This window comes from Pipistrellus kuhlii, unplaced genomic scaffold (assembly GCF_014108245.1).
Source record: "Pipistrellus kuhlii isolate mPipKuh1 unplaced genomic scaffold, mPipKuh1.p scaffold_m20_p_60, whole genome shotgun sequence".
Classification (NCBI taxonomy): Eukaryota; Metazoa; Chordata; class Mammalia; order Chiroptera; family Vespertilionidae; genus Pipistrellus; species Pipistrellus kuhlii.
This window is the reverse complement of record NW_023425563.1, coordinates 1486499-1504520: the sequence shown is the minus strand read 5'-3', so window position 1 is coordinate 1504520 and position 18022 is coordinate 1486499. Positions and strand designations below refer to the sequence as shown.

Genomic DNA, 18022 nt, shown 5'->3' with positions numbered 1-18022 from the left:
GTAGGCCACACCTGTATGAAATCCGAGGTCCCGGTGACACCTGACCTTGACCCCTCCCCCTCTGGGAAGGCAGCACCTCTCCTGGGAGAGAGAGCTGCACCACCCAAGGCACCGGATGCAACCATCCAGCCCCAACACTGAGCTCCCTATTAGCTCTCTGGCACCAGTGGGTCCCTTCCCACCATATACACTTTACACAAGACACGCTCCTCCAGGCCGAGCTGTCTGCATAGCCGACTCCCGGGGACTCTCAGGAAAACGGGCCCTGGGTCCATGGGCACATGGCTGCACCCAGGACTGTTACAACACGGGGCTTCCAGGTGCAAAGCTACAAAATCAAGTCTTCAGAGCAAGTCTTGGCTTTCAAAAGAGTTTTAATTACAAATGTGATTCTGAAGCCTGGACACACAAAAGTGACACCCTCTCAGAGGGAACTCACCACTCCATGCGTGTGCATGTGTACATATGCGCACATGTGTGTGTTTGTGTGTGCGGCCGTATGCAGCAGATTGTCTTCCATTCAGAGAGTGGTACCATGATCTGTGTGTTGATATTTCTATAGAAAGAAAGTCACCTGATCAGGACATGTGCAGAGATGAATGTACACCCGTGTTCTGTAAAATAACCCAATTCACCTTCAGTAGCCTCTGCTCTGACCCCCAGTGCACACCAGGTGTGGCCCTCCTGTCTCCTGAGTTTCAAACACGCATGCTGGGAAAACAAGGACACAGTGCTGTGGTGACAGACCAAACGTTCTAACGAGTGGCTAGTTTGTGACATGGGTTTGGCCCGCAGTGACAGTGCAGCCCTGGCGACCAGAGCGACATGGCCAGAGGCAGGGCTCCCTTCAAGGCTGGGAGCCGTCTGGGCACTTGGTCAGCAACTTGCAGTGTTTCTGGACCCTGTCATGACAATGTTTCCGTTTGCATATACAGTTGGCAATTAATGCATGTCTTGCTCTTCAGCAAATCCTAGTCAAGCAGCTTTAACTTAAATATTTAAAAGTTATCTTTACATCATTGAAGGTTGGCAAAAACACACAGAACCTGACAGCGACCATTTCATTTAATCCAATGCTCTAAAACACTCATTCTGTTCCCGACGCAGACAGCAGTTCCTAGCCGCAGAGAGCTCGCTGCAGGGTTAGTTTCAAGATCTGTCTTTTCTGTTACTGGTTCCAATTTAAACTACTTTTGGATACTGTGACGCTGCATTCTAAGGAGGAACACGGTCCCTCCTTCCTATTCCTTGCGCTAGTTTGAAATTTATCCATGCTGCTGTCGGGTGAGCATGCCTCAGCTGACCTGTCACATAGGAGGTGAAGAATGTTCCTTTCCAAGTTTTAATGAAAACATGATGATCCCAAGGAAAGCTTTATGGAGAGACGGCAACGATAATGAATGGCTGGCAATCAAAAGTTAATTAGGATCGAGTCCTCAGCCAGGATGGTGCTTTCTCCGTGAACACGGTCCTTAGAAAGGCCGGTGCTGCCGTACTCGGAACTCAAGGAGCCACGTGGCGGAGTCCAGCGGGCAGAGGCCGGGTCCTGGGGCACTCCTTGACCTCAGTAGATGTCCGGGCAGCCTGAGAAATCCCGCTCGAAGTAGCCACCTGAGTACAGCCAGTCGGGGGTCCCGGTGTGCGGATTCCTGCCCTGCTGGAACCACCTGCAACACAGACGAGGCTCAGGACGGCTGGGCAGTCACTGCTGCCGGCCTCCGGGCAGGACAGAGAATCCTCTAATTAGCCATCACCCAGAAATGTGCGTGTCTAAAGGCAGCCACTTCAACTCGGGCTTAGTAATCACATTTTCACAACTACACTCCCCTGCACACATCCCCAATGTCAGCCTCACTTCCTGACAAACCTTGTGAGTTAACAGAAAACACTCAGGCGGGGCCATCACCAGAGAAGCCCCAAGCCACTTTGTGCCTTCCAGTGAGAACAGTAACAGTGCTATTTCCATCCTTTCGAGATGGCCAGGTCTGCACGGTCTGTTAACTGGAAGGGGCGGGATCAAGGACAGAGAGGGTCACAATGGCCTCCAGCTTGTCTATGAGCCAAACCAGTCACTGTCATTAGCCTCCATCAGGCTCCCAGCACATCCGTCACCCACCCTTGGCCTCTGAGTGGTGGAGAGAAGCGGGAGCAGGTGTGGAGGACTCGCGAGCTAGAAGTAATTGTCTTCTCAAGATAAAATGTCATTATTTTCACAATAAAAAAAATACAATGTAGGAACACTATTTTCAAACTATCATTTTCTGAAACAGCAAATTCCACATATCAAACTACCCTATATAGTAAAGATGTAATATGCAAATTGACCATCACATGCTCCCATTAGATGGCCACCCCCATATGGTCACAATATGGCTGCCATAAGATGGCCGGTAGGGAAGGACAGTTGTGGGCAATCAGGCCTGCAGGTGAGGGCAGCTGGGGGGGGACCAGACTGTCAGGAGAAGGCAGTTGGGGGTGACCAGGCCAGCAGGGGAGGCCAGTTGGGGGCAACCAGGCTTGCAGGAGAGGGAAGTTAGGAATGTGGGGACCAGGCCTGCAGGGTAAGGCAATTGGGGGAAGAGGGGGGCACAGGCAGCAGGGGAGGCCTGTTGGGGGGGACCAGGCTAGCAGGGGAGGGCAGTTGGGGGGGACCAGGCTGGCAGAGGAGGACAGTTAGGGGTGACCAGTCTGGCAGAGGAGGACAGTTAGGGGTGACCAGGCCGGCAGGGGAAGGCAGTTGAGGGGGACCAGGCCAGCAGGGGAGGCCAGTTGGAGGGGAACCAGACTTGCAGGAGAGGGCAGGTGGGGATGTGGGGACCAGGCCTGCAGGGGAGGGCAGTTGAGGGTGTGGAGACCAGGTTGCAGGGGAGGGCAGTTGGGGGGGGGGTGACCAGACCTGCAGAGAAGGGCAGTTAGGGGCAACCAGGTGGGCAGGGGAGGACAGTTGGGGGCAACCAGGCCTGCAGGGGAGGGCAGTTGGGGTGATCAGGCCAGCAGGGGAGAGCAGTTGGGGGCAACTGGGCCGGCAGGGGAGCATTTAGGCATCAATAAGGCTGGCAGGGGAGTGGTTAGGGGGTGATCAGGCTGGCAGGCAGAAGCAGTTAGGGGCAATCAGGCAGGCAGGCAGGCAGGCAAGTGTTGAGAGCCAGCTGTCTCGGACTGTGAGAGGGATGTCCGACTGCCAGTTTAGGCTTGCTCCCACAATGATCAGGCCTAAAAAAGCAGTCAGACATGCCCCAAGGGGTCCCAGATTAGAGAGGGTGCAGGCTAGGCTGAGGGACCTCCCCGCCAACCCCGTGCACGAATTTCATGCACAGGGCCACTAGTCCTATACAATAAAAGCCTAATATGCTAAGTGTCCCGTCGTCCAGTTGGCCATTCAACCAATCAAAGTGTAATATGCTATTGATTTGCTAAGGACACTCAACTGCTTGCTATGACATGCACTGACCACCAGGGGCAGACAGTCGAGTAGTTGGCCAATCACTATGACATGCACTAACCACCAGGGGGCAGATGGTCTGACTGGTAGGTTATACTGCTACTGAAGTCCAGCTAATCAGGACTGAGCAAGATGGCCAAACATGCCCTGGAGCCCTCCTGTGGTCCCTCCTTTGCTGGCCAACCTCCCACGTCCCTCCCTGGCCCAAATCGTGCACCAATGGGGTCCCTTGGCTTGGCCTGCACCCTCTCGCAATCCAGGCTAAGGGACACCCCCACCCCGAGTGCACAAATTTCATGCACTGGGGGGGGGGGAAATTTAATGCATCAGGCCTGTAGTTAAGAGCATAATATTAAATAGGAAGCCCAACCCTTTGAAAGTTAGTTTTAAAAACGATAGCCGCATAAAAGTCACCAGGTGACTTCACTGGGCCCTGAACACGACAGGCAAAAATATCCTGGTTAACAACTCAGAACCACCAGTTTTCTAAGACTACAATTGTAACTTACATGTACCTTTAAATTTTGTTTAAACATACAGTACTTAACCAAGTCCTTATTAAGTGGACTGTTGTCACATCTATAATAATAAAAGTGTAATACGTTTATTGGAGCGGACATCCTTCCGACCAAGCCAAGGCTGGTAGCAGCCGGAGGGAAGCCTGGGTCCGAGGTGCCAGAGGGAAGCCAGTCTGGCACTAGGGGAAGGCCTTGCATGAATTTCATGCACCGGGCATCTAGTTATGACTATAAAAGAACAAATGACAACTAATTTGTGATACTCCTCTGGGTCAAGGCCTGTGCAGGCACACACATGTGCACTCCACTCACATGTCCATGGGATGAGTGCTCCCAAGCAGGGGAAAGACAGCCAGCCCGCTCCCATCACGGCCACTGGGGCACCGGATCATATGGATGGGGAACATGTGGGGATAGCACGCCACTCCCAGCAGCACCTGGGCTTCTGGGCGCACAGTACCTCTTCTCTGAGAACTGTTTCCCCTCAGTCAGTGGGTTGGCTCTGGCTACATTGCCTTTTTAATTTGCCATACTTAAAAAGTGCTCAGGGTCAAATATCCAGGGACCAGGAATGGGAGGCGGGTCCCAGGTGACCTGTCTCACTCCAGCAGGTGGCACTACTTTTGGGAGCATCAGCCTATCAGCGTGGTGGGTACAGCCTGGACAAGGAGCCGAAGCAGAGATGACTTCTCAGCCATAGGTATGTGGGGCCTCCTCATTGTGCCCAGGTGTGTGGGGCCCTCCTCACTGTCCCCACGTGTGTGTGTAGTCCTCCTCACTGTGCCCAGGTGTGTGGGTCCTCCTCACTGTCCCCACGTGTGTGTGTAGTCCTCCTCACTGTGCCCAGGTGTGTGTAGTCCTCCTCACTGTGCCCAGGTGTGTGTAGTCCTCCTCACTGTCCCCAGGCGTGTGTAGTCCTCCTCACTGTGCCCAGGTGTGTGTGTAGTCCTCCTCACTGTGCCCAGGTGTGTGTGTAGTCCTCCTCACTGTCCCCAGGTGTGTGTGTAGTCCTCCTCACTGTGCCCAGGTGTGTGTAGTCCTCCTCACTGTGCCCAGGTGTGTGTGTAGTCCTCCTCACTGTCCCCAGGCGTGTGTAGTCCTCCTCACTGTGCCCAGGTGTGTGTGTAGTCCTCCTCACTGTGCCCAGGTGTGTGTGTAGTCCTCCTCACTGTCCCCAGGTGTGTGTGGTCCTCCTCACTGTGCCCAGGTGTGTGTAGTCCTCCTCACTGTCCCCAGGCGTGTGTAGTCCTCCTCACTGTCCCCAGGCGTGTGTAGTCCTCCTCACTGTGCCCAGGTGTGTGTAGTCCTCCTCACTGTCCCCAGGTGTGTGTAGTCCTCCTCACTGTCCCCAGGCGTGTGTAGTCCTCCTCACTGTGCCCAGGTGTGTGTGTAGTCCTCCTCACTGTGCCCAGGTGTGTGTAGTCCTCCTCACTGTCCCCAGGCGTGTGTAGTCCTCCTCACTGTCCCCAGGCGTGTGTAGTCCTCCTCACTGTGCCCAGGTGTGTGTAGTCCTCCTCACTGTCCCCAGGTGTGTGTAGTCCTCCTCACTGTCCCCAGGTGTGTGTGTAGTCCTCCTCACTGTGCCCGGTGTGTGTAGTCCTCCTCACTGTGCCCAGGTGTGTGTGTAGTCCTCCTCACTGTGCCCAGGAGTGTGTAGTCCTCCTCACTGTGCCCAGGTGTGTGTGTAGTCCTCCTCACTGTCCCCAGGAGTGTGGTCCTCCTCACTGTCCCCAGGTGTGTGTGTAGTCCTCCTCACTGTCCCCAGGTGTGTGTGTAGTCCTCCTCACTGTGCCCAGGTGTGTGTAGTCCTCCTCACTGTGCCCAGGAGTGTGGTCCTCCTCACTGTGCCCAGGTGTGTGTAGTCCTCCTCACTGTCCCCAGGTGTGTGTGTAGTCCTCCTCACTGTGCCCAGGTGTGTGTAGTCCTCCTCACTGTCCAGGCGTGTGGTCCTCCTCACTGTCCCCAGGAGTGTGGTCCTCCTCACTGTCCCCTCATCCACGCAGGGTCTCACCTTGTCTGCCACTCCGTGTCCTCCTTGGCACGCTCCTTCCGGGCTTCCCTCTGCTTCTCCTCTAGCCGCTCCTTCTCCTGGCTCGCCAGATCTAGGCCCAAGCACACGGCTGGGTGAGGAGTCAGGTGGACAGTGATGCTCCTGTCACCGTTCAAGAACCATGGAGAGTAACTGTCGTCAGGAAACCAAACCCAAAGGCCTTGGCCCGGGACGTCGAGGGACAATGGGGTCCTAGTGCAGTACCAGCCCCGGCAGGTGCTCAGCTCCTGGGCCATGTCACCCACAGGGGCAATGTCAGCAGCCCTGGCATGGGTCCCACCCTGGAGCCACTTCCTTTGCACCAACTGTCACATCAACCTTAACCCTCAGGTCAGCGGCTGTGCTGTCCCAAGGACTGAGGACCCGACCACAGGTGCCCACCCACTGCCCTGCCCTCCACACACATCCCTGAGCAATTTGCTGACCCACAAACCGCAGCAGGCGCACCCTGCATAGGCACCGGGAGTGCTGCTGCCCTCGCTCAGAGCAATGCGTGGTGAGCAGGAGGCAGCCGCTCGTCACACTGACCCCGCCTGCCGCCCCACAGCGGTCGCCCAGCGTGTGCCGCCAGGTGCCAGACTCAGGACTGTCGCATCCCACCTGCAGCAAGGCCCACACGACGGCTGTGGGGACTTTATCGACCAGCATGCGGTTCTGAAAGGCAGCCTGCACTCTACCTAAGAATCGAGTACTGGGACTTGACTGGTGTGTATTCCTCTTCATCGCATCTTTCTAGTAACTTAACCTTACTGTTATTTACAAAAGTCCAGTCCTACAGGCTGGACTCTGAAACCGTCACGCTGGCAGTCCGCGTGCTGTGCCGTCCCCGGGCGGCCACGCAACTGCCCAGTGCTCAGGCACGCACCCATGTTGCCGTTCTCCATGCTTCGGATGTCAGGACGCAGGCGGCAGTCTGTGGGGGCCAGGATCTTCTCCATGCCCGTCTGCAGTTCGTTGAGACTAACAGTGAAACTGGTGAAGTTATACATCTGAGGACAGACAGAAATCTGTGACGGCACCGCCCACTCTGGAGCCACAGACACGCTCCCTGGAGACGCCCCCGTCAGGATCACGCAGGGGCAGGGCTCCTTCCTGGGCCTGAGACGCACCAGCCTCGGGCTCCTCTGGGCCACCCCACTTGATGCCCAACTTGTAGGTCTGACTCCCCAACATCTCAGGGATGAGTGGCTTATTTTTTACATGCTCTGCTATGTTATTGGACATGGTAATACAATAAAAAATTATAATACATTGTATATTTATTCTAATTCAGAATATGAAAAGTACTATATAATTTATTACATAATGTTATATTTATTATGTATTTTAATATATATTATTGTATGCAACAAATTTATATGTAATAGAAATTGTAAGTTTAATTTTCAAAAATAAATGTCAAAATGCACTGACGCATTTAAATTGATACGCTGGGAAAACAACCCCTGCAAGCCACTCTGGAAACCCCTTTGGGTAAGATGTGGTTGTATAGACCTTCCAGGGTACATGGTGTGTCCCGAGGCACCTCTACCCAGGAGAATCCGGGGCCACTGTGATACTGTGATGTGTGCAGACATGTGTGCCAATTCTGTGTCAACATGCCATGACTCATGCAGACAGAGCATCGCTGTGTCGCTGGAGGTTTTGCGGGACAGGAAGTCCTCGGAGGCTCACACTGAGCTCAGCCTGATCAGGGGATAGATGGTCCTCTGCCTGCTCTGGGACAGAGGCCTGAGGTAGCTGGTGTGCACATGGGGCTGGAAGGGCAGGTGGGGGGAAGCACTGACCTGGGCAGAGTTGGGGGGCCGGGTATTAATCCTCCAGAGGAGCCTGCTGCCTGGAATGACCTGCACAGTGTCCTGGACCTCAGGCACAGCGTCCACTTCAGTGTCAGCGTCCTCCACGCCAATGGCCTGAAACACAGAGCACGCTGGTCGGCAGCCGGAGGGAGTGGCCCTCGGGTGCCTTTCACCCCGTTCTGAGCCCACGCAGAGCACGATGAGGAAGGAGGCGCCGCTGCCCCGCTGTGGCCTACAGGCTGGGCTCCCCTCCCCCTGCCCAGGCTCCTGCACAGGGGCCCCGAACACAGGGAGCGGAGTCAGTGGCAGGCACGGCTGTCCTCCTGGGAGTCAGGCACCATGAAAGGAGGAACTGGCACCATCAAGAGCACATTCATCTAAGCTAAGGGGACTGGACAGCTCATTTCTGAGAGGGGCACTTCCCTCCGTGCTGTCCTCAATAAGGACGTGCTCCAGATGGGTGACTGCGTGATATCCCAGCACCTAGACCACACCCCACTGGAGACCAAACCCTTTACAGAGATATGCCACCTGCGGCTACCTTTCCAACCCGAGGGGGCCTGGACACGGAGCGTGGTTATTCACACAGCTGCTGGGGACAGTGTGCTGGTGTGACAAGTGTCCGTGTGACCCACGCAGCTTAAGGGCCGGCCGCCTGACAGCAGGCACACAGTGAGGTCCAGAGCTAAACCTCACTCTGTCCCCTCCAGGCTGCCCAGGACAGCGAAGCTCAGTGCACACCGAAGACATCAGCCAGGGTCTAACACGCCAGTCTGCACAGTCTCTAAGTGGAATTTAACTTCTCAGAGTGACACAGGTCATGGAAGCCACACTGCCAGCACATGGGAACTACCACATGAAGACATGGAACAGCGGGGAAGGCCTGTGCTGCCTGAGAGGGGCGTGTCATCTAGAACACGGGGCGCCTCTGTAAGTGCATTTCCAGGTTCAGCTCCGAGGCCTTAGGGCAGCGGGATGCAGGCTCCTGGGAGAAGCCCCCTGCCTGGCACAGCCCTGACTGTGGGCATCGTCTGGACTCAGAACTGAAATAGCAGAGGACGCTCACTCGCCTGAACAGGTCTAAGCTGACAGGGCAGGCAGACAGGAGGTTTGTTAAGAGGCATCCAGAACATGGCATATCCAGAAGGAAATGGAAGTGCCTGGTTCTACTTTGCTTGACTTGGGGGACAGACAGACGCTGTGACACAGGACCTGTGCCCTCCCGCAGTCAGAGTGCAGATACACCCTCCCGACCCAGAGGCCAACAGACAGTAGCTTCACTGGCAGCAGGTTCTGTGCCTCGTCTTCCCACAGGGCCCTGCTGGGGGTCATGGCCAGTTCCCAGAGCCTCTGCCAAGCAGTGCTAGGAGTGGGGCAGGAGTAGGGCGGGAGCGGGGCGGGGGCGGGGGGGGGGGCAGGAGGGGGGCGGGAACAGGGCGGGAGCGGGGCAGGAGCAGGGCGGGAGCAGGGCGGGAGCGGGGCGGGAGTGGGGCAGGAGCAGGGCAGGAGCGGGGCGGGGGAGGGGGGGGGGGCAGGAGGTGGGCGGGAGCGGGGCGGGAGTGGGGAGTGGGGTGGGAGCAGGGCAGGAGCGGGGCGGGAGTGGGGCGGGAGTCGGGTAGGAGCCCGGCAGCGCCTTACCGACTGTGACTTCCTCGGGGTCTCCCCCCTCCGCTCCTGCTTCCGGAAGGACTCATACGCTGCAGGGTCTATGCCCCACAGACACTCCGTCCACTTGCCATAGATGATGAAGAGCTTCTTCTTGCTGGAACCAAGGGGTTTGGAAGCCAGGCTCAGACAGACCACCCACCCCAGTGCAGCACCCCTTCCACCGCGGTGCCAGTCCTGCCTGGCTGTCCTCTTACAATCTTAGGCTACCTCTGCACAAAGACGCAAAGACGAAAACTTGCATTTTAGGATCTCTGCTCTGCCATTCGACACTGATGGTCCTAATACCGAATACCAAAGGAAGGAAGAGGGAAGGGCAATAGCTAACAGGGTGGATGAGGGTGGAGACAGGCGAAGAGGCCATGCTCAGATGTAAAACGCCATGTGCCGACCCCCCGTGAGCGCGCTGACTTCGAGCCCTTTCTCTATAAACCCCGGAACAGGCCCCGTCTGCGGAGCGTGCTTTATCCTCCAGGCACACTGGCAGGCGGATTCCGCGTCCTTCTGCCACCTGCTTCCTCAGGCAGCAACCACCTCTGGGCCCTTCCCAGACGGGCCTCCTGCTGGCTCCCGAAGGAGCAGAGCCAGCGTCGGGGGCTCCTGTGCAGCCTCTGGGAGAGCACATGGGCCCCGAGCCCCTGGGGAAGCAGCTCTGCAGGCAGGGCCGGGGCCCCGTCCGCAGAGGCCCAGCCTGGAGGCCGCACCCCTCTCAGGAGACAGCTCGATGGACGCGCACTGTCACTAACAGGCCAGCGTCAGGAAACGCTCACTCGAAACAAAACCGGAGCAGTGGGCGCTGGACCTCTGGGGGAGGTCCAGGCTGCTGTCCTGAGGGTGCAGGAACAGTGGCTCCCAGGCTGAGTGGGCCTGGGCAGAAGGCCTGCTGCTCGCAGGAGCTTGTTTCTACTGAGCATGGACAGATTCAAGGAGCGGAAAGGAGTCTTGGCCATTACATGGCCCAAATTACTTATGGGGAAAATGAGAAAGTTGAGACCCAAAACGAGATTACTAAACCAAAGAAGGGAAAACTCAGAAAATGTGTTAAAACGATACTAACCATTTCTCTGCTCAAAGCCTTTAAACTTCCCCCTTTTCGGACTGGCAGAACCAGCGTTGTGCAGTGAAGCTCACAGAGCCACGCGAGCTTACCGCCTGCCTGCAACGCACACACGCACACACGCATGGTGCGGGAGGATGTGGGGCCAGACTCCAGCCACGCGGTCTGCAAACTGCAGCAGCATCTCAGGAGCCCTCCTGCTTCTGCCTGTCCACATGGCCCCGCCACTCCCCACCCTTGGAGTGACGCTAAAGCTGCTTTTACCTCCTGTTATGCTCCATTATGAAATGGTTTTCTAAGTAAAGAACGGGTACAAAGGGGTCCTAATTTTTCCTGCCCTGAACAGACATCATTGTTTAATGACCTTCTTTGAAGCGCACACATGCTCTCTGAGCCAACCCGCACGCGGACCTACTTTTTGTCTTGAATGTGTCCTTCCACTTTGTGAAGCTCTTTTCCAAACAGCCCGCAGGGTCTGAAGTGGAGCACACATTTGTCTCCAGTCCTGCGGGAGAAGCACAGGCCTCGGTTGTGGGACTTGAGCCGTCCAGAAAGATGAGAGAGCGGGAGACAAGGTGAGAGAGGAAGAGCAAGAACAGGAGTGGGAGAGGGAGGGGAAGCAAGAGGGGGGAGGGAGGGAGGGAAGGGGACAGGGAAGGAGGGAGAGCAGAGGCTGCCTGGGGCTGGGGAGTGACAGCCAAGGGCACAGGGACCTTTCCAGGGTGGGGAAGGCCCCGGCAGTGCCCGCGGGGACAGCTGCCCAGTCCAGGACTTAGTACATATCACTCTATCCCTAGGTGCCCGCTTTTACTGGGTGGACTTCATGACATGTGAATTACATCTCAGTGAGGTTGTGGAAAACAGAACTGGTGTCAAAGATGTCCAGGGAGAAGGAATGACAGGCCGCAGTGTGGACAGGACAGAGGACGATCACTGTAGTTTAAAATTTCAAACTAGGACGAAACCGGTGTGGCTCAGTGGATAGAGCATCTGCCTGCGGTCTGAAAGGTCCCAGGTTCAATTCCGGTCAAGGGCATGTGCACATCCCCAGTAGGAGGTGTGCAAGAGGTAGCTGATCGATGATTCTCTTTCATCGATGTTTCTAACTCTCTATCCCTCTCTCTTCCTCTCTGTAAAAAAAAATCAATAAAATATATTTTTAAAAATTTCAAAATAAGTTAACTTGTGATTAGAAAGAAAACTTTCAACACAGAGCGTGAACGGTGCCTCACGCTGACCAGAACCAATTCCCACCAACGCGGGCCCGGGGCTCCGTCTGGACAGCGAGGTGGAGAGATCACAGCCAGCCTCCAGGACAGTGTGCGGGCCACGCGGCATGCGGCACCTGTGGTTTAGGATCTCCACCGTGCCGTACTGCTCTATCCAGAGCTTCCCGATGATCACGTTGTGCACACAGCAGGTAGGGTTGGTCCAGGTGTAGGCCTCATTGTGTCTGTCAGAGACCAGAAAGCACGCCTGTCAGAGCCAGCAGACACCGGGTGCGGACAGAGGAAAGCAGCAGCAGGGAGTAATTGCCCTAATACCCGCAGCAGAGAGCACTGCTTTGAACTCCCTCCAACAGCGGCTCCTTACTTAGCATTCGTTTGAAATTTATTTCTTCTTTCCTTTGTAGCAACAACAAAGGTTTCTACTTGATATCAATGCGACTGAGACAAAGAGCTCTGCTGTGAGGATGTGAGAGCCACCACCTCCCGCCAGGTGCTCCCAGTGGGATGCGTGGTCTGCAGTTTGCAATAGCACTGCACACACCTTCCCTTTTGTTCCTCGTCCTCCCGTGACCTGACCCCAGAAGAAGAGGCCCCCGGACATGAAGGGAGCGGATTGCCAGATCTGTGTCCCAGGGAGGCTGCGACATCAGCTCGGTGCAGGGTATTTCGAGACAAATATCTGCAATGCCTTGAATCTCCCAGTTGGAAGCCAGACACCTGAACCAACAAGGCTTGCAACCTTTCAACTCTACCCGCCTCGCCTCGTTCCAGGAGAGTGAAGACCACCGCGAAGTCTCCCGGAGGAGCTGCTCCCCGAGGCTCCCATGCACCCCTGGCAGCCAGCCAGGCAGGGCCAACAGGGAACAGGTTCCCTCCAATGCTCCCACGGCGCTGCCGCAGCTCAGGACAGCCCCTCCCTCCCCCACTGTGGCCTGGACTCTGATGGCTCTGCGGATGCTACAGACTCCGCTTTTGAGCTTTTGCTTTGAGGTGTGGACGAAAAGAGGCCACATGCTAACCTGACTAATTCAGGGAGGCCTACATGGTGGTGTTGCAAACTCAGTAACCACAGGATGGTCTGAAATTAAATTTTTTAAACTAAAAGCAGTGACCGTTCGAAGTCCTGTTCTAGGTGAGTCTCTTCCCTGACGAGGTCCTTCTCCACCTTAGCTGAGCCTGTTGTCTTTCTGCAAATCAGACAGCCTATCCCGGAAGGTCAGAGTAATTTCCCTTTTCTGGACCCCTCAGAGCACAGGCACCACTCTGCGGAGACATAACCCCCCCCCCCCCCGTCATGGAGTTAATTGTTCCCTATCCCGCACCCCCTGGGTAAAAGAAGCAGGTGTCCATCATTTTACTTCTTATCCAATCCCAGAGGTCTCCCGCTGTGCTTACTCCCGCCCCCTCACCCACCACCAATGGAGTTCCTGTGACCACCCGCCCTCCTGTGACAGTGATGCATGAACAAGGTGCAGCCCGCTGTTCTCCAGAGCCCTGTCTCCACACTGGAGGTTCTGCTTCCGGCAATTGTCCACAGTTTGGCTCAAATAAGCTCGCAAACACTCTTCACAGGCTGAACGTTTTTTACGTTAGCGGTGTGTTATCGATATCAGATCGGGGCATGCACATTTAGACTGGACAGGGGTGGGGCATCCTCCAAGGTGCCCCTTGCTGTGGCTCCGGAATTCACCCGGCCTGCACTCGGCAGGGCGGGTGTGTGACCAACAGCACAGTGTGGGGGAAGGTACAGTTGAGTCATTTCTGGGTCAGGTCATAAAAGACACTGGCTCCCTCCTGGTGGCTTCTCCCCTTGGACACCCGGCTCTGAGGGACGTCAGCACCAACTGCCAGGGAAACAGGTGTGTGCCCAAGTCCTGACGCCAACTCCCAGGTGCCCAGCATGACCCTGCGCAAGTCCCGGCTGCTCAGAAACCACTTCCTGAGCTGCAGAGTGGGGTCTTCGCACAGGATAGGTCACTGCTACAACAGTGCCCGGAGTGTGCGCAGGCCACGAGGGAGCACGCCCAGGCCGCCTAGGGCGGGTCAGGTGGGCACTGACAGGGGGCAGCCTGGCCCCTCCCTCCAGAGAAGAGCCCCAGGGAAGAGGTTTCCTTCCACAAACAGCGGAGGGGAGGGAGGCGGCTCTGGCCCAGGAGGCTCACCTGAGAAGCTCCAGAGTGATGGTGCCCCGGGGCTCCGCTTCCACGCTCTTCCCCCAGAACTTGAGCTTCGGGTAGATGGAGCCGTGGAACAGGAAGTCCTGACCGAGTCCTTCAGAGTAAAACGCACTAACAGGGGGGTGGTGGCTGACCTGCTCGGATATGAACCTGAACCCTAGGTCTTCCCTAGGCACGAAAAGAGAGAAAGAGGGGGAGCCCGTTAGTGACAACAAAACCCATAAAGGCAGCACGGCGTCCCTGTCAGCTCAGTGGCCACGCGCACGGGACTGCAGGGCCCTCGTGTCCCGAAGAGGCCCTGGGAAATGGGGACCACTCCACGCTGCCACACGTGGCAGAAATATGCAACACAGAAATATGCTCTGGTGTCACTCTTGCCTAATGCTGACACCACACGCATGCATTAAAGTGTGCTCCACGGGGCCACCCAGCACACGGAGGTCTGAAGCATCTCTTAGAGCAGCGATCGCCAACTGGTGGTCCGTGAGGTCCGAAAGGTTGGCGAACGCTTAGCCAGTGCCTGAGTGCACCCAGGGCAGACCCCCGCCAGGAGCCATGACTCCCAGCCTTCCCAGGGGCTCCTCTTCCATCTCCTCTAGGCTCCTGTAAGGTGGGTGATGAGATGTCTCACGCTCTAAGATATTTCTGTCCAGGAAATAGGATTTTTAGTACACTCTCTTGTTCAAGAAGAATGTCATGTTTTAATTATTCCGGATCTGTGAATACACCTACAGTTGTAGTTTAATCATTATAAAAGCTCAACCTCATAATTACTAACTTAACTGGAATCTGAATTTCCAACCATCACAGAGGAAAAAAAGTTGAAAAATAGATTTTTAAAGGTTGCCTGCCAAGGCATGTAATTTACACAATAAATGCCTGTCTAAGCAAAGCAGTCTTTTCTCAGCAGCAGCCCAGGAGGATCTGTGGCTCCCTAACAGGAAGGCCGCTCAGGTCCCAGGGTCCTGACGCACAATGAGCCACAGGCACGGGCACGCGGGAACCTGGGACTGAGATGGGAGCGTGAACTGGGGTTTAGAAAGAGCGTGAGTTTTCTCTGTCCGGCGTGGAATGGTGGTCCGGGCCTGAAGGGGTGCAGATGAGGTGTTCACCCAGCACTCAGCACTAGTCCATGTTCCTTCATCCCATGGGGCTTATTTCCACTGCCAAAGTTCTGTTCATGCCATGCCTTGACTCCCTTTTGTTCAAGACATTTCAATGACACTCGGAATGTACCGAGATACTAACTAACCCCTCTGCTCGCAACTAGCTGAGGCAGGATCCCGGCCACGGGCACCCACACCTGCAGACAGAGGCAGACACCCGCTCAGCATAAGTATCAGGACAACGCTACTGGATTCCAATAAAAGACCCCCTTAGTAGTGACTCTCGGGCACCTGGGCCTCAGTTTCCCCGTATCTAAACTGAAGGCACAGGGCTGCTCACCGTCTTTCTCGCTGTGGCATGTTGTAGCCCATGGTCACCTGCTGCACCTGTCATTGGCAAAGAAGCCAGGGAGGCACACACTGCTGCTCTCTGCTAGCACATCCCGCTTTCTCCACTTAGCAAGATTTCGAGACCACTGCTCGCCACCAGCCCAGCAGCCCCACCGAGAATCCAGACAGCATTCCCATACCAGTGAAGCCAGGGGAGGACAGCCACTGCACCAGCGGGCGAGTGAGACACCGGTCTGCCTCTGGGTGTGACCACTAACCCATGTCACACCAGGGAGCGGGGGCCTGCAGGTGCCCAGGCCTGCCCGCGTCTCCAAACAATGATTCTGCCCCCACATGGTCTGTGACCAGAGCTGACACAGCTGCACACACCATCGCAGCCTCTACTCACCTCAGCGCCATTGTAAGCAGACAGACACCCCAATTCCCCAGCCACTCACTCACCTGATCATCACAACACATGTGTAGTAAAGGGCTGGCGACCTCAGTTAGAAACTTCAAAGAAACTACACTTCTCTGAGCCCAAGATGCCACTGACCAAATAACACACCATTATTTTATTTTATAAAAGAAAGAAAAAATGCTGCAAATTAAACTAGGACAGAAATGCTAAAACATGAAAAATGTCTTGTCATCAATGAATACTACATTTAGAAAAAGTTTCAATAATCACGGGGAAGTGATGTGCATAAGGTTCAATGGAAAAGGACATAAACGAGCACTGCTGCATTATGGAAACGTGTGCGCACACAGGAGAGGATCTTGGCCAGACTTCAGCCCGACTCACAGATGTCCCACTCATCGTCCTCCCTTTTCCTAACTGTACACATCTCCTCAGCAGAGCACACTGTCATAACTAAAGACAAACTAGCATTTAATAAAGGACTGCAAGAGGCTCCCCCTGGGACCCGAGGGTGGGCGAAACAGGAAAGTCCATACATACATGCCACCAACTGCTCCGAAGCCGGCCAGGCTGTGACCCTCTGGCCTGGGGGCCCACACCCTGCCTGTGAGCTCTGGGTGGCACGCTCAGCCAGGCCGCCTGGACCAAGGCTCATTCTGAGTGACCACACAGCATGAGAGGCAGGGACCCTGGTCCACTTCACACCAAAGCTAACAAGCTTGTTCACAGACTCTCTTCTCCACTCCTGAGTCCAACACAGGATCACATTTCCAACTCTACTTCCCAGCACTAGGGTTTTGTTACAGATCGACCCGACATCCCCCATATGCGACCCCCCTCACCCCGGCAGTGCTCCAGGCCCCTCGGTGAACCTGCCATCCACAGGGCCGGCTGTCAGAGGGCAGAATCATGCTGCAGGAAGAACTGCACCCTCCGTCCTCCATAGCACCGTGCATGGCACTCAGACCTGGCCTTACCTGACCAGCTCGTACGTCTCTCCCAGGAGTGGGTTGAATGGCTTGCCGGTCCTCTCCCACTGGGAAGCCACCGCCGACACTGCAAAGGCAGCCACACACTGCAAACAACACACAGGCCGTGAGCAGTCCCCACCAGGAAGGGCCCGAGGCTGCAGGGAGCAGCTGGCACCTGGCATGTCTGCATCAGGATTCACTATCTAGTGACTGTTCGGTCTTCCCCTGTGACGTGCCCAAGGTCACAGAGATTCCAGGAAGTGTCCTTTGTCACCACCACTTCCTCAAAATCACAGACAGCAGGAGCCCTGCCGCTTTCCAGGTCCCAGCCAGTCCTTCAGCATGCCCTGTGGCAAGGGCCATGCGTTTATCCCCTTTAAACACACATGGGCACATGAATACACATGGCACACATGCTGTATACATGCACATGGGCATAAACACACAAAGGTACACTCATACACGCACGGGAACACATGTGGACAGGCAAGCACATATACTCGCGCATACATGCACAGGCACAGGTGTGGTGCTAAAATGACTGGGAGGAGCTGAGGCGCAGGCCCCATGCACTCCTGTGGAGAAATGCCCAGCACAAATGTCTCAGCTGCTGGCAGGACAGCACCCAGAGTGCGTGTGCACTGTGCTGCCTCTTCTCCCCTGGAGAGGTGCCCAGTCAAATAGGGTCACATCCACTCACTGCCGCGGTCTGGCTCCCCCCAGCGCAGGGCCCGCCCACCTGCATCCTCTCCAGGGCCTTGGGCTGGCGGGAGGCTCTGTGGACGAGGTAGATGTGCTCCATGTACTCCGTGATCCGCTGCAGGAAGCTCAGGGGCTCATTGAAGGCGATGGGCATCGTGATCTTGGACAGCTCCTGGAGGGACAGCGAGGACATCACAGGCGGTTCCCAGAAAGCACAGCCCCGGCCTGCCCCACGCAGTCAGTCACTTCTTGGAGCAGCCAAGGTCTGTGGGAACAAGATCTGAAACCCGCTGAGCTGGGTGAGCCGACCTGGAAGGGAAGCCAGGCCCTCCCGCCACACGGTGAGCTCCACTCTGTCTCCCATAGGATGGCTCCCAGTCCTCTGCCACTTCATGCCCCCTGCCCTGTTCCAGACCACGTGCACACCAAGATGGCAGCCTCCAGTGGCCCTCCCCCCAGAATGTATGCATGCCTATGTTCACATCCTACAATAGCTAAGATCTATAAACAGCCCAGGTGCCCATCAGTAGATGAATGGATAAAAAAGCTGTGGTA

At 55.8% G+C, this 18022-nt stretch overlaps 1 protein-coding gene across 4 annotated transcripts in view; it reads right to left on the bottom strand.

The window, feature by feature from the left end:
* Nucleotides 1-359: 359 nt before the first annotated feature.
* Nucleotides 360-18022, bottom strand: part of OSBPL2 (oxysterol binding protein like 2) — a 44887-nt gene continuing 27224 nt past the window's right edge. For 3 of the 4 annotated variants that reach the window (XM_036420010.2, XM_036420008.2, XM_036420007.2), the window contains 10 exons: nucleotides 17505-17639; nucleotides 16772-16869; nucleotides 13923-14105; nucleotides 11877-11984; nucleotides 10947-11036; nucleotides 9448-9571; nucleotides 7798-7923; nucleotides 6876-6999; nucleotides 5972-6062; nucleotides 360-1667 (listed from right to left, as the gene is read on the bottom strand). In XM_036420010.2, coding sequence (XP_036275903.1) covers nucleotides 1565-1667; nucleotides 5972-6062; nucleotides 6876-6999; nucleotides 7798-7923; nucleotides 9448-9571; nucleotides 10947-11036; nucleotides 11877-11984; nucleotides 13923-14105; nucleotides 16772-16869; nucleotides 17505-17639 — 1182 coding nt within the window. In that variant the 3' untranslated portion in view covers nucleotides 360-1564. The remainder of the gene's footprint in view (nucleotides 1668-5971; nucleotides 6063-6875; nucleotides 7000-7797; nucleotides 7924-9447; nucleotides 9572-10946; nucleotides 11037-11876; nucleotides 11985-13922; nucleotides 14106-16771; nucleotides 16870-17504; nucleotides 17640-18022) is intronic. The other variant, XM_036420009.2, reaches the window with a different exon arrangement.